General features: G+C 36.1%; 1 protein-coding gene across 1 annotated transcript in view; it reads left to right on the forward strand.

Moving 5' to 3' along the window:
* Positions 1-15,440, forward strand: part of ANKRD31 (ankyrin repeat domain 31) — a 181,860-nt gene that overhangs the window by 142,029 nt on the left and 24,391 nt on the right. Inside the window, exons 17-21 of the mRNA XM_011996538.1 lie at positions 256-418; positions 1,964-2,079; positions 4,066-4,153; positions 8,902-8,998; positions 11,333-12,329. Of these exons, the coding sequence (XP_011851928.1) occupies positions 256-418; positions 1,964-2,079; positions 4,066-4,153; positions 8,902-8,998; positions 11,333-12,329 (1,461 nt within the window). The remainder of the gene's footprint in view (positions 1-255; positions 419-1,963; positions 2,080-4,065; positions 4,154-8,901; positions 8,999-11,332; positions 12,330-15,440) is intronic.

Below are 15,440 nucleotides of genomic sequence, written 5' to 3' on the forward strand. Positions count from 1 at the left end.
TGCCTACTTCTTACTGCAATGAATGCAGCATATTGTACTTTCATGTCTTTGTGTTTGGTTCTCTTGTGAGGACTAATCAGTCCAAGTTGGATTAGTCTGCAATTGCCACATCAATTTTAATAAAAAAATTTCTTGACCTGAGTTTGAAAACTTTCTTTTGATGGCTTTTAATGCTTGGCAGTGGTGTTCGTGATGAAAACAGAAATTATTCATCTTTGGTGTCTATAGAGATAACTTTGAAAAAATACTTTGTAGGCAGCTGAGATTCTACTACAAAATGGAGCAAACCCTAATCAAAAAGATCAAAAACAGAAGAGTGCTTTGGATGAAGCAGATGATGAAAAAATGAAAGAATTACTAAAATCTTATGGTGCTATTGAGACTGATAATAGAGATGAGAGAGATGCTATAGTCAATGGTATGTATATCAATATTGCTGCTATTTTATACAGAGATATATCTCTGTTTAGGAAAATCTTCTGATTTGTTGTGTAAATTGTTTCATAACTAGGATAGATGTGTCCTATGTTTATTAAACTCTTCAAAAGCCATTATTTATTTTTAGAAATTAGCATTTAAAAATATGGTGTAATTTATAGATCATATGATCCTATTGGATTGGAGTTACATGTTGAAATGAAACCTATAGCATTCATCAAGCAAACATTAATCTCCCTAACATTAGATTTGAGATAGAGATATAATTGAAGCCAGGCAGATCAGCTTAGTTGTAGTAGGGCTGGAAAAGGGGTGACATTATACTGAAGTTTTTGCAACTAAGATTCCATTACTTCAAAATTTGTAATGATTCATATATCAGTTGGATTCATGCCAACTTTTAAAGAATCTAGTATTCTAGCATATTAGTTTGTTAAAGGAAATATACTTGTATATGTGTAATATATTTTGCAATGAAAAGAATATTTCAAGGGAATGTATGTACAATCAGGCAAAATTTTATGAACCATTTTAGCAATACTTTATACTTTATTAAGTATTGAGGAGAGGGAATTGTTCTTCCTTTTCCCTCATGCTCAAACCTTGACTCATAGAAGAAGATACTCAGGAATATATCTATATTCTCACCATGAGGGAGAATGCTGGGGAGAGCAATTGTGTAACACACTTCTCCCCTAGCCTACCAACATCCTTACCAACTGTTGATTTTCACGGAAGAATTACTAATATAATTGGTCAGAGCTAAGGATATTCATTGTGTTACATTTCACCAGTGGGCTAGATCATGGATAGGTCAAGGTCAAGAGTGAAACAAATTTCCTCTTTTCATTGCCTGCTACGATATAGTAAGTCCATAGGGTCAGGGCCTTTCTCAGAAGCCCAGCCATTTCACACTCCCTCTTCACAGCTATACCTGAAAGTTCCCATGATTTAGATTAGCTCAGTTTATCAGGGAAGTCTTGCATTTGGAGTTCTTGATAGATCTATTGTAAAGTGATAGATCTATTCCCACATATCTACTGTTTTTTGTTTCCTTGATCAGGTACCCCAGAAGGATGAAGAATATAGAGTACACTCATAATATAGAGAAAGGGAATCCAGAATGGGAGTAGGGTCCAAGAGAATTTACAGAGGCATTAATCAAGTCATGTGGACGTTGGAATCAGATAAGATCTGGTTTCAGTTCTGTGTGACATTGGGCAACTTCTTGAACCCCGCTAAGCCTCACTTTCCTCTTCTGCAAAATGGATATAATAAACTACCTACTTCACAGGTTGATATGAAGATTAAATGAGATGATTTATGGATAGTTTTTGGCACCCAGCATGTGACAAGTGCTCAGTAAATGTTAGCCATAAGTAGCCAATTGATGGTGATGAGTACTGATTAAGATATAATAGTTGTAGACTTGACTTAGCCGTCTCATCTGCATCACATTAAAACTGAAAAATAAAACTATATTTTTGCATATTCTTATTATATTTTCTAATTTTACTTTTTAAAGAAAAAATTCCTGCTGTCCAGTCTAAAAGACATAAACAGTGTTTTTGCGATGACAGCAAAACTATTGATTCACCTTTCCTTTCACACCAAGAAAGATCAAGTGAAAGCCTTTCTGTGGTGAGTGAAGTTAAAATTACTTCGTTCTTCATCTTAGAAAATGCCATTCTTTGAGCCAGCCAGTTAGTTATTGGCTAACGGCAATACTCTCCATTTTAATAACACAAAGATTGAAATTTTTTTATTATAAAAGATAAGATAATGAACAGAATGGGCCTGGAAGTTATGCTGTGTGGTTAACTCTTAATTATTTGCTTTGAATACAGAACTGTGGAGTAGCTGCTATCCTTTATACCTAGTTTGAGTTCTTTGGCTACTTCTTGTCCATAGACACTGCCACTGTCATAAATGTGTCTTTACTCACTTCCATAAGTGTCTAGGAGATGCAGGATATAGAAAAGATTCTGGAATCCAGACAGAGAAGAGGATTAAGCAGCCTGGTTTAGCTAACCTTGATCCCATATGGTTTATAGTAATACAATTTGCTGCAAAACCCACCATGTAAAGGTAGCTTTTGAAAAAAAGAACATAGCAGTTGCTTAATAAGATATATATATTGATTGAAATTCTTAGTTAGACCAAAACACAAAGCTTAACTAGACACAAAATCTCAACCAAGGTAGCATCCTCAGTGAAACCTTATTTTGGATAAGTCTTGGCCCATAGTGTCCAAGACTGAATACATTTACGATACAAGCAAAGCAGAAAGGAAAGTTGGCACCAAAAGATGTTTCTTTGTCCTAATCTGTGGATAGAGCTTAGCCTGGGCACAAATTCTCATCTTCTGTTTGCTTTTATAACCATAAATCGTTCACTGTATAAAGCAGTAAACCTTAGTGGTGTTTTTATTTTTGCTTGTTTTTTATATTTGTATTTTATAATTTCACTTGGATACATTTAATAAATGACAGCAGTAAGATTGCTTTACCAAATAATTAGATTATTTTATTACGTACTTTTTGAATATCTTTTGTGAGCACCAAAGTAAAATTTCAGGGCAACATATTTCAGAAGGCTTTGAGGATCTACATGTTTTAGAAATGAATGTGTATGGAGAGTATATTAAAGGATGGGTAATATGAGTCAATCAATCAATCATCATTAATGGAGCAATAGCTATGAACCCACAATGTTGAAACCATATGCAAATATAAAAGGCATGCTTCTGCCCACAAGATCTCATTGTCCTGATGAGGAAATATAATGTATAAGACATTATTATGTTAGTGTTAAATTATGTAGCACTGAATTTCTTAATTCTGAGAAAAAGGAAATCAGCATGGATTGGATAAGTCAGAAGTTTCCTGTATGAATGGGTTTTATATGATTATAATATTCACTATTTAAGGAGTTCTTACTTTGTGCTGACATTGTCCTTAGCATTTTAATGTGTTATACAATTCAGTCACAGAGAGGATAAATAACTTGCTGGAGTCACCTAGATAGGAAGAGGTGAAGCCAGGATTTACACCTGAAAGTCTGGTTCCAGAGCCCACTCCACAATTCTCTCTCTCATAGGGAAAGAGAAGAATCAGGGCAGAGTGAATTGAAAGCATTCAAGGCAGGAAGATTGGTACTGACAAGGGCATGTAGAAGTAGTATTAAGTCCCCTTTGTGAATTTTTGAGAGCCTAGTGTTTTGTACTTCTAAGATTAGGTATAAGATTTTAATAGTGTGCAGTGAAAGTCATAAGGCCTTAAAGTGAACTTGTTGTATATATGTACTTTCAATGTTATGTGATTTATTTTTCTCCTACACCTATAGTTTCAACAGAAGTCAGTGATAAATTGATTTCTTATGATTGCTACTTTTACATTCTATTTTCCAGGGTATCTACTACATAATTCAAAATATATTTGTTTGCTTTTGTTCAAATCTGCAACATTTATACAGTTAAAAAGTATGAGTACATTTTGAACATAGAGAGGAATGAGCATTTTTAGGAAAACTTTCTTTAGTATTTTATTTATTCTATGTTTGTCAATGGCATGTCAGAGAGCATATCTACCCCTTTGTAATGAAGTTTCAAATATTTTTATCTGACAGCATCAGACCCTCAGTGCCATTCTACAAGATATAGAAGAAAAACAAGAAAATTTATTAGAGTTTGAAATAAGAAACCCTGAAGATGCAGGTAAATATAGATTCATACTCAAGTATGATATTTTCAGATACCCAAGGTCATCTTCTTCTTAAAGTATATATTTATTTCAGAGCTCACAATGGCTGAAAAAGTGGTCTTCTATTTTTATGTGAGAGGATTTAAAGTGCTAGGAATTATTAATATCATTAAAAGTAACTTACTTAAAAAGTAAGTCCAAAGTAGACTTTTAATGATAGCTAAAAGGCTGATTTTATCACGATGCAAACCAGTAGTTTGTGTTGTTAAAGATACTTCTAGATGCAAAGTGCTGCATGAGTAATTTGAGAGACATTCAGAACTATGATCAGAGATAAGCTATACCAGTGATATGTTTAGATAATCCTATGACAGAAAATGTAAGATTGTGACAAGAGATGAGATTATGTTACCCTGTGGGTTGTCAGCTTCACCCAGCTATGGTAACCCTTAAAAGTAGATCAGAAATAGTGCAGTGGAAGGTGGTGCAGCAGTGACACAAGGAAAGCAAATCCTCCTACTTTCAGAAGAGCACATTTAACAGGTGGATGTCTGACTGCAAAGATATCTTCCTGTTTTCAAAACACTAAAGATTCAAAATAGCAAATTAGACTCTGATCCCTGACCTAATAATCTTAATTTCTCAAACTTCAGTGAATATATGCAAGCCCTTGATGACTCACATATATATTTTTTGAGTTATGATTTATAAGGTGGAAAGTAGTTCCTGATAAATTCAGATCTGTGAATGTAAAAGTTAGTTAAAAGTAGTAACTAAAAGTAAGGTAATTTAAAGTACCTCATCAACCTTTTGTATAGCAGGATATAACTGTTCATCTCTTGTCCTAACTCATGTTTGTATAGTCTTTAAAAAAATCATCTCCTTTAAAATTTTACACATTCTACTTTTCATCCTGGCCTAACATGGTACGTGTTATGTTTGGAGGAAACTAATAGAAAATAATTCATACCCCCAAACAAAAATATACAGTTAGTATATTTATTTCATTTACTATTTGTAATGTCTTTTGCATCCAAGATGATTATTCCAAGTTTATAATTTTTTTCATTATGGAAGGCATACAGATATACTTCAAGAAAAAGAGAAAAATGCTAAAATTAGCTATTGTCCTACCACAGTATTTTGTTGTTTTATTTCCAGACCTCCGCCCCACATTTTTTTTTTGTCTGAGAACATAATAATGCAATTAGACCTCAGTAAAACTCTTAAAAACATAGTTTTGATCATGATAGATATGGCAATTTTGCGTTTTTTTCACAGTCTTCATTCCTAGTATTCAATAAATGTTCCACAGTTTCCTAAATTTTTCCCTTTTTGTTGAACATTTGGATGATTTCCAATTTTTTGCTGTTCTTCTACAATATGTAGCTTTTTCTGGACGTATTATCTTCTTCGGAAAGATTAACAGAATTGTAACTATTGGGTCAAATTATATAAGCATTTTAAATCTATTGATTTATATTGATAAATTCTATTTTATAGATAGTACTAATTTTCATGTTGGAAGTGAAAATACTGATGCTACTAGCAGTGTATACATTAGTGTCTTTGTGTACACAGCTAGTAGCATCAGTATTTTCGTTTTAAATAACCTTACTAGTTTAATAAGAAAAATATGCCTGATATTTTCATTTGCCATGTTGCTTATTAGTGGTACTTTTTTTTTTTTTTTTTTTTGAGATGGAGTTTCATTCTGTCACCAGGCTGGAGTGCAGTGGTGCGATCTCAGCTCACTGCCACTTCCGCCTCCCAGGTTCAAGCGATTCTTCTGCCTCAGCCTCCCTAGGAGCTGGGACTACAGGCGCATGTACCATGCCCAGCTAATTTTTGTATTTTTAGTAAAGACAGTATTTCACCATGTTGGCCAGGATGGTCTTGATCTCTTGACCTCGTGATCTGCCCACCTCGGTCTTCCACAGTGCTGGGATTACAGACGTGAACCACTGCACCCGGCCCAATGGTACTTTTTCACTAGTTTTATTCCCTATTTTGAGAAGTGTTTCTATTATTTGTTTATTCATCAAGTGGAGCCTATTTATGTGTTACAATTACTTACCCCTTTTCCACCATAACTGCTGCAAATACTTTTTCAGTGACTTGTCTTTTTCTTTGCAATGTGTGTTAGTTTTTGTTTAAATATATACAATTACAAATTCTGTATAGTAAAAATTCATCGGCCTTTTTCTATTTATTTGAATGCCTCTAAAATTAGGAGCTTCTCCCCAACACCCCCAGGTTTTGTAGTTTAATTTTATTATATTATAGCTAATACATTGAATAATCTTGATGCTTTTATTTTTGTCTTACTGCCCTTAAGGAAGGAGAGGTAAGGCAGTGGGACCCTGGAGCTCTTGGATGGTAACTAATTACTGACTGTGGTTGGCTCTACCACTCCCTGACAGGTGTTTAAAACTCAGTCTCTGGAGAGCAGTTTTCTAAGACTTTTCTGAAATTTCTCTATGGCCCATCAGGTTGGAACTCCTATGGTGTGGGCAATACACATTGCCCTTTCCCTATGTCCTCTCAGTCTTCTTTTTTTTTTTCTTTCTAATGAACCATCCTACACAGACTCTCACTGTCAGGTGGAAGCCCTCATAGGCAGGGTCACAGGGCAGGCTTCACAACAAGTCCTCAGGATCTTTGCACCTCAGGCCCACTCTTAGAAGGGAAGATAATTAATTCTCAGCTCAGCAGCAACTTTCTTTTGGCCCTGCTGGGGTAGCTTCTCATTTTTCGAGGTCTCTAGGTATTCAAGAAGGAAGCCAGATACCAATTCATTGTCACCTCAACTTAGAGTTCAGTTAGGTGCTCTAAATAATCCTTTGAGGAACTTACCCTAGCAGGCTTGAGGTAAAGGAGAGAATCCCCTTTACCCCTTACTGCTGCTGCTGAATATGCAGATTCCCACTCAGGTAAGCAACTGCTCTCTAAAGAAATCTTTTTTCAAATGCACCCTCCTCCACATCTGACACTTGTTACAGCTTTGATCTGGCTGAGGGATCTGAGTAATGAGTCCCATTTTGTACATCTTTGAAAATTTTTCTGAAAGAGACCTTGCATTCACTTTTCTATCAGTTATCAACTGAACTGCTTCAACTGAACTGAGGCAGAAAATTGCCATTGTTAATATTTTATAAATTTTCCCTAAGCATTCTAATGCGTAATTCATCTGAAATTTTTTTCTGTATTTAAGGATAGAATAGGTTTACCCCGTATTACAACCCATTTATTCATCGCTATTTGTTGAATAATTTCTCTCATCCTCGTTGTTTTGTAATACCTGATCAAGTAATAAAACATTACACATATTAGGACAATTATAGATTCTCTTTAATATACCATTGATTAATATCATCTTTGATAAAGAAGTGTGTGATACCAAACTATATGTAAAATATATTTCTGTTGTTTCTTATAGAAACATACTGAATATTTTAAGTTCCTGCAGTATGTTATTTTTACCTATGGTTTAAAATTCAGTTGGAAACGCTGGGATGACAGGGCACATAGATAATTTAAAATGTCTTTTAATAAACAGTGTCAAATCTGCTGAACAAAGTTATATCTAAATTCTTATTGATTGTACACATTTTCCTCCTTTGTTAGAATATGCATCATATTGTGAAACTAATCCTTAACTACAGTATTAGGGTGATAGAAACTACTCTGAGGACACTGACTCAATACTTATCAAATCATTTGTCTGATTTGCTGAGGGAATTTCTGAAACGAATTCTACCTCTGAACCTCATGTCATTTTCTACCACAGATTTTCTCAAGTTACTTTATGCAAAAAAATGTGCATTGGTCCAAAAAATTAGGAAAAATTTTAAGAAACAAAGCCGAAAGTGAAAGAAACAACAAGTAGCTTAAAAGAATTAAAATGTATGCATTTAACCCTTTCAGTTTCCTACTTGTGCATCTGGATTTGTACATAACCCACATTTGTGGGTAATCATGTGGATCTGTGTTGGGAGGAAGGTCATTATGCCTTTGCTTGGAAAGCAAAGGAAGAAAGTTGGAAAAATTTAAGTAATTATTGTAATGGTGGTTTGTAAGATCTACAGGTGACCTTAGGTATCATATAGTACCATGTAAATGTTATTATAAGTGCAAAGAACAAGAACTGACAGCATGATTCTATTTTGTAAGTGCATATAATGTATAATTATACATAGTGTAAGTATTTAAAATAATAAATATATAACACAAATTTTACAAACACACACACCCCTAAAGTATTAACAGTAATCTCCTTTGTTGAATACATTAGAGGAAAAGCAGTGGGGTGAGTAGGGATACTCTTACTTTTCATCTTTGTAAATATTTGTATGGTTTGAAAAAATTTTACAATGTTAATGTATTCCTTTTGTATTTTAAAAAATAAAATAATTTTAACAGACAAAATATCTTCTTTTACTACCTTCATTTCACAGGTAAGAAAGTTAACCGTGTAAGTTACATGACTTATCCAGGCTCACAAAACTTAGTCAGTGGGGCAACAGGATTAGAACTCAGGCTGGCCTACTCTTTTACAGTATTCTTATCTATACACTTCAGGGCATTTCCGTAGATTGACATTGTTAAGTAAGCCTTAATTGAGATATCTGGGTCATTAATACTGGGGAAGAGCATAGGGAATAATGGCTTTTTAAAATTAACAATAGGGCTAATTGTCATATGACCAAATTTGACATTCACTATCCTTCAGTTAGCTAACTTTTTATTGTCATGTTTCTAGAACAATACATTGAGAAGATGTTAAATATAAAAGAGATTATGGATAATGTGCTTGCCAAGCAGAAAGCAGAAAGGGATGATCTGGCTAAAAAATACAGGTGAGTAGAAAAAGGAAAAAAAAAAGAGTGCTTCTGAGTTTCTAGAATTTTTCCTTTTTAGCTGCAGTAGTTGTCTAGATTTCTTAAGAATACAAAAACACATTGCTTAGGGTCAAAAAATGACTTTATAAGGTTGTCTCATCTTTTACCACCGTGGAAAATTATACTTCCCAGAAAGGTATTTTTCTACATTATTACTTGAAATAGGCAAAAAAGAACATTTCAATATCTTAAAAAGTTGTCTACAGTAGAGAATTTTATGAAAGCTTTTCTGGTTGTGAATCCCACAGATAAATTTATTTCTTTAGCACACTCAAATTTTCTACACTAAAAAAATGTTTCTTTTTGCTGTCACAAATGTCCTTCTAAGCAGTTGATCAATCAGTTGATTAATTTTGTGTTTTATTGTATTTCTAAAATCCCAAGGTCCTTAAAGAGTTTTGTCCTGATTATATTGGTTATATACCTCTTCTCATATTTTTTGTGAAAAAAAGTTACATTTTTTTTTTCTTGTTTCGGCATTATTTTTTATTAGTTTTTAATAGACTTAACTACTTATGCTCCCTATTCTTTATTCACAATTTTCTAAACGTGTCCTTATATATTCTTCTCTTATAATCATTTAATGTCTATTATGTATTCAATTTTTTTCTGAACTTATTTTTAAAAATCAGTTTTCTATTTTTATTTTTAATCCCCATTTTGCCTTCTTCTCCAGTGAAGAGCTAACATAAGTTCCCTTCTATTTCGTCCTTGTTTTCCTGTCAATATAAAGCAGTGAGCTTCTATAATCTACATATGGGTAATTTTAGGGGACTTCAGAGAGGCTTGCGTGAATTTCCTTTAGTGTCCTGTGGTTAACAATGTACTACACCTGGAATTTTCAAAAGTTTCTGATCAATTGGAGTTTCACTATGTAAATTCTTATTAATATTGCTATAAGACTTCACATCTTGGTGTGGGTAATCTAAAGTTTTGTCTCTGAACTTGTTTCACATAGTTTTAAGTCTGATGTTATGCATTTCTTTTGCATTTTATGCTACCAGTTGTTTGCTAATCTGAGTCCTTCTTCTTGCTGATTTTTTCACTTATGTATACTACTTCTTTTAATATCCAGTCTGCTGGGAGTTTAGTATCAGCTCTAAACTTTGATAGGAGAGGCAAGATATATATCTATACTATAGATATATATCTATACTATTGCTTTTCCTTAAAACAGCAGCTCTTAAACTGTGGTCCAGGGAACCCTGGTGGGGTACCTGAGACCATTTCACAGGATCTGTGAAGTCAAAACTATTTTTTAATAATAATACTAAGATGTTATTGCTCTCTTGCTCTCATTCTCTCATGAATGTACAGTGGAATTTTTCAGAGGCCACATGATACATGATAAAGCCTGATAGAATGTGTTGTGTATTCTTTTGTTTAAAAAGTTTTCTCAGTTTTAATTTCTAAAACAGTAAATACTGATAGATATTCATACACACAATAGCTGTTTGGGTTCCTCAATAATTTTTAAAAGTACAAATAGTTCCTGAGACCAAAAAGTTTGAGAACCGCTGGAAACAAAGTATCCGATAATCTGAAGGTCAGGGTGGGATTGGTGGGCATAATCAAAAGACAAAAGTATGAACATGTGAAAAGCCATTTCCTCTTCCTTAGTCCTCAGGGTCTTGAGAAATTCAGTTTGGGGAAGACACACAGAATGATGCTTTCCTGGGTAGTCCCTCTGGACTTGGAAGTGTCTTCATACAGGTTCAAAATACAATTATGGTAATTACTTGGGGAACAAACATTTCTCAGGTCTAGCTGAAGTATGATTATTCACAAAACAATCTTGTTCTTCCATAGCTAAGAGAACCTGAATAGAACTTTCAAATTGTACTTACTAATAAACAGGTAAGCAAGCCCCAAATTTGAAGAATGATGACTTTCCTTAGCCACCAATTGCTACCTTCCAACCTATAGATGCTACCTTCCAATCTATAGATGTTTAGATAGATGATCCAAGTTTTGTTTATCTTTTAGAGTTGACTCGCAATTGATAATAATGATATGAATATAAAATCTTGATAACCTTACTGTCAACTCCTTAAGAAAAGGGCACACTTACCGTAAATAAAGGAATCAGTTTCCTCTCAAAGGAAATATTTTGTGTCAACAGGCTGCAGGTGGTCAGATTAAAAAAATCAAAGGCAGTAAATTGCACAGGTATAGTTCTGTGTATTTTAAAGTTATTAAAATTGAGACAAAGTATCTTTGACCTCTAAATGACTGCTTTAAAAAGTTTTCTGCTGTTACTGCATTTTTTTCTCTTTCTGTTTCTTCCTATAGGATATCCATAGAGTCATTTAAGCATGGAGCACTGAGAGAACAATTGGCCAACTTGGTGGCAAGACAGAAGAGTCTTTTAGTTGTGGCAAAAAAGCAGAAAAGAATAAGCCTGAAAATTCAAAACTATAAGAATGTTACATCATTGCCTTGTCTTAGTTTAAGGAAGCTCCCACCCAGGTCAGAAAACTGCAGTGAAAAGGACAACCAAGAACTCACTAGTCTGGAAAATTTAGAGCATCCCCAATCAGGTTTACTTTCTCCTGTTTGTGGAAGCATGCAGGAAACACAATTGTCTCTGGAAACCTGGAACTACAGCCAAAATACCAACATTTGTCTAAATTCAGAGGCAGTGAGAAGGGGAGAATTTTCTGGAAATGATGTGAATTCTAAACAAAATGTCAGTGATTGTACCTTGGATGGTTTTCCAAAATCCCAACATTCAGATGGCACAGAGAATAATAAATTACCATCCCAACCTGTTGCTTTTATTGGTCAAACAGAATATTCACAGAAAGAGAAAGAGAATGATCTTACAGAAGCTACAGACAAAGACCATGAATTCTGTATTCCTTCCCCAGTAATCGGCAAATTAAATATTTCAGAAACTGCAAGTGTCCTTGCCGAAAATGCTGCCCATCCATCAAATATTATTTGTGATCAGGACCTTTCCAATTATCATCCCAAAAGAGGAAACAGGAAAACAAATTCCCAGCAATCACCTACAGGGGCATCAGAATCCCTGGCACATCAAGGGGTTGCTGTCTTAGGCAGTGATACAGTGCATCCGATGAAACCATATCGTAAAAAATCAGTTTCTGCTGTTCCACGTGCAGATGACAGTCAGATCTCCTCTTCCTCTGGATCTGGGCAACAAGATATTATAAAAAAGCCTTTAAACTACAGTACAGCTCCTAAAAAGAAATGTATTCAGATAAAAGATTTGATATTACTAGGAAGAATTAACCCAGGAAATAACATTCTGGAATTCAAAACACAGGTATTCTATATTTTATTCTCTAAAATCATGCAAATTTTATAAATAAGTTAGTAAATGTTGCTGTCACATAATATAGACATTTAGCTCTGATTTGGGAAATGGGGTTTTGCTGGGCTTCCTGAATGGAGGGACACAACCATTGTATTCTTAGCAAGTGAATTCATATTTCTGAAATTGCCCTGATACATTTATTTTTATTTTTTAAATTTTAATTTTTCAGTTCCAGGATACATGTGCAGGATGTGCAGGTTTGTTACGTAGATAAACAAGTGGCATGGTGGTTTACTGCACCTGTCAACCCATAACCTAGGTATTAAACCCAGCATGCATTGGCTATTTTTCCTAATGCTCTCCCTCCCTCAACCCCATTCCCCAACAGGCCCCAGTGTGTGCTGTTCCCCTTCCTGTGTCCACGTGTTCCCACTTATAAGTCAGAACATGCAGCATTTGATTTTCTATTCTTGCATTAGTTTGCTGAGGATAATGGCTTCCAGCTGCGTTCATGTCTCTGCAGAGGACATGATCTCATTCCTTTTTATGGCTGCATAGTATTCCATGGAGTATATGTACCACATTTTGTTTATCTGGTCTATCATTGATGGGCATTTGGTTGATTCCATGTCTTTGCTATTGTGAACAGTGCTGCAGTGACCATACATGTGCATGTATCTTTGTAACAGAATAATTTATATTCCTTTGGGTGTATGCCCAGTAATAGGATTGCTGGGGCAAATGGTATTTCTGGTTCTAGATCTTTGAGGAGTCACCACACTGTCTTTCACAATGGTTGAACTAATTTACATTCCTACCAACAGTGTAAAAGCATTCCTATTTATCTGCAACCTCGCCAGCATCGGTTGTTTCTTGACTTTTTAATAATCACTGTTCTGACTGGTGTGAGAAGGTATCTCATAGTGGTTTTGATTTGCATTTCTCTAATGATCAGTGATGTTGAGCTTTTATTCATATGTTTTTTGGCCATATGAATGTCTTCTTTAAACCTGACAAAAACAAGCAATGGAGAAATGATTCCCTATTTAATAAATGCTGAGAGAACTGGCTAGCCATATGCAGAAAATTGAAACTGGACCCCTTCCTTACACCTTATACAAAAATTAACTCAAGATGGATTAAAGGATCAGAGGTTCCAAGATGGCCAAATAGGAACAGCTCTAGTCTACAGCTCCTAGCGTGAGCAACTCAGAAGACGGGTGATTTCTGCATTTCGAACTGAGGTACTGGGTTCATCTCACTGGGGCTTGTTGGAGAGTGGGTGCAGCCCATGGAGCATGAGTCAAAGCAGGGCGGGGCATCGCCTCACCAGGGAAGTACAAGGGGTCGGGGAATTCCCTTTCCTAGCCAAGGGAAGCTATGACAGATGGACCTGGAAAATCGGGACACTCCCACCCTAATACTGCACTCTTCCCATGGTCTTAGCAAACGACACACTAGGAGATTATATCCCACGCCTGGCTCGGAGGGTCCCATGCCCACGGAGCCTCACTCACTGCTAGCATAGCAGTCTGAGATCGAACTGTAAGGTGACAGCAAGGCTGGGGGAGGGGCGTCCGCCATTGCTGAGGCTTGAGTAGGTAAAAAAAGCAGCTAGGAAGCTCAAACTGGGTGGAGCCCACCACATCCCAAGGAGGCCTGCCTGCCTCTGTAGACTGCATCTCTGGGGGCAGGACATAGCTGAACAAAAGGCAGCAGAAACTTCTGCAGACTTAAACGTCCGTCTGACAGCTTTGAAGAGATTAGTGGTTCTCCCCGCATGGAGTTTGAGATCTGAGAACGGACAGACGGCCTCTTCAAGTGGGTCCCTGAACACCGAGTAGCCTAACTGGGAGGTACCTCCCAGTAGGGGCCGACTGACACCTCATACGGCCGGGTGTCCCTCTAAGACGAAGCTTCCAGAGAAAGAATCAGGCAGCAACATTTTCCGTTCTGCAATATTTGCTGTTCTGCAGCCTCTGCCAGTGATACCCAGGCAAACAGGGTCTGGAGTGGACCTCCAGCAAACTCCAACAGACCTGCAGCTGAGGGTCCTGACTGTTAGAAGGAAAACTAACAAACAGAAAGGACATCCACACCAAAACTCCATCTGTACGTCACCATCATCAAGAACCAAAGGTAGATAAAATGACAAAGATGGGGAGAAACCAGAGCAGAAAAGCTGAAAATTCTAAATATCAGAGTGCCCCTTCTCCTCCAAAGGAAGGCAGCTCCTCGCCAGAAACAGAACAAAGCTGGATGGAGAATGACTTTGAGGGATGGAGAGAAGGCTTCAAATGATCGGTAATAACAAACTCCGAGCTAAAGGAGGATGTTTAAACCCATCGCAAAGAGGCTAAAAACCTTGAAAGAAAATTAGACGAATGGCTAACTAGAATGAACAGCATAAAGAAGACCTTAAATGACCTGATGGAGCTGAAAACCATGGCATGAGAACTACATGACGCATGCACAAACTTCAGTAGCCAATTCAATCAAGTGGAAGAAAGGGTATCAGTGATTGAAGATCAAATGAACGAAATGAAACAGGAGGAGAAGTTTAGAGAATAAAGAGTAAAAAGAAAGAAACAAAGCCTCCAAGAAATATGGGACTGTGTGAAAAGACCAAATCTACGTCTGATCAGTGTACCTGAAAGTGGCAGGGAGAATGGAACCAAATTGGAAAACACTCTTCAGGATATTATCCAGGAGAACTTCCCCAACCTAGCAAGGCAGGCCAACATTCAAATTCAGGAAATACAGAGAACGCCATAAAGATACTCCTCAAGAAGAGCAACTCCAAGTCACATAATTGTCAGATTCACCAAAGTTGAAATGAAGGAAATAATGTTGAGGGCAGCCAGAGAGAAAGGTCAAGTTACTCACAAAGGGAAGCCCATCAAACTAACAGCAGATCTCTTGGCAGAAACTCTACAAGCCAGAAGAGAGTGGGGGCCAATATTCAACATTCTTAAAGAATTTTCAGCCCAGAATTTCATATCCAGCCAAACTAAGTTTCACAAGTGAAGGAGAAATAAAATCCTTAAAAGACAAGCAAATGCTGAGAGATTTTGTCACCACCAGGACTGCCTTACAAGAGCTCCTGAAGGAATCACTAAA

This window comes from Mandrillus leucophaeus, unplaced genomic scaffold, assembly GCF_000951045.1.
Source record: "Mandrillus leucophaeus isolate KB7577 unplaced genomic scaffold, Mleu.le_1.0 Scaffold114, whole genome shotgun sequence".
NCBI classification, from domain to species: domain Eukaryota; kingdom Metazoa; phylum Chordata; class Mammalia; order Primates; family Cercopithecidae; genus Mandrillus; species Mandrillus leucophaeus.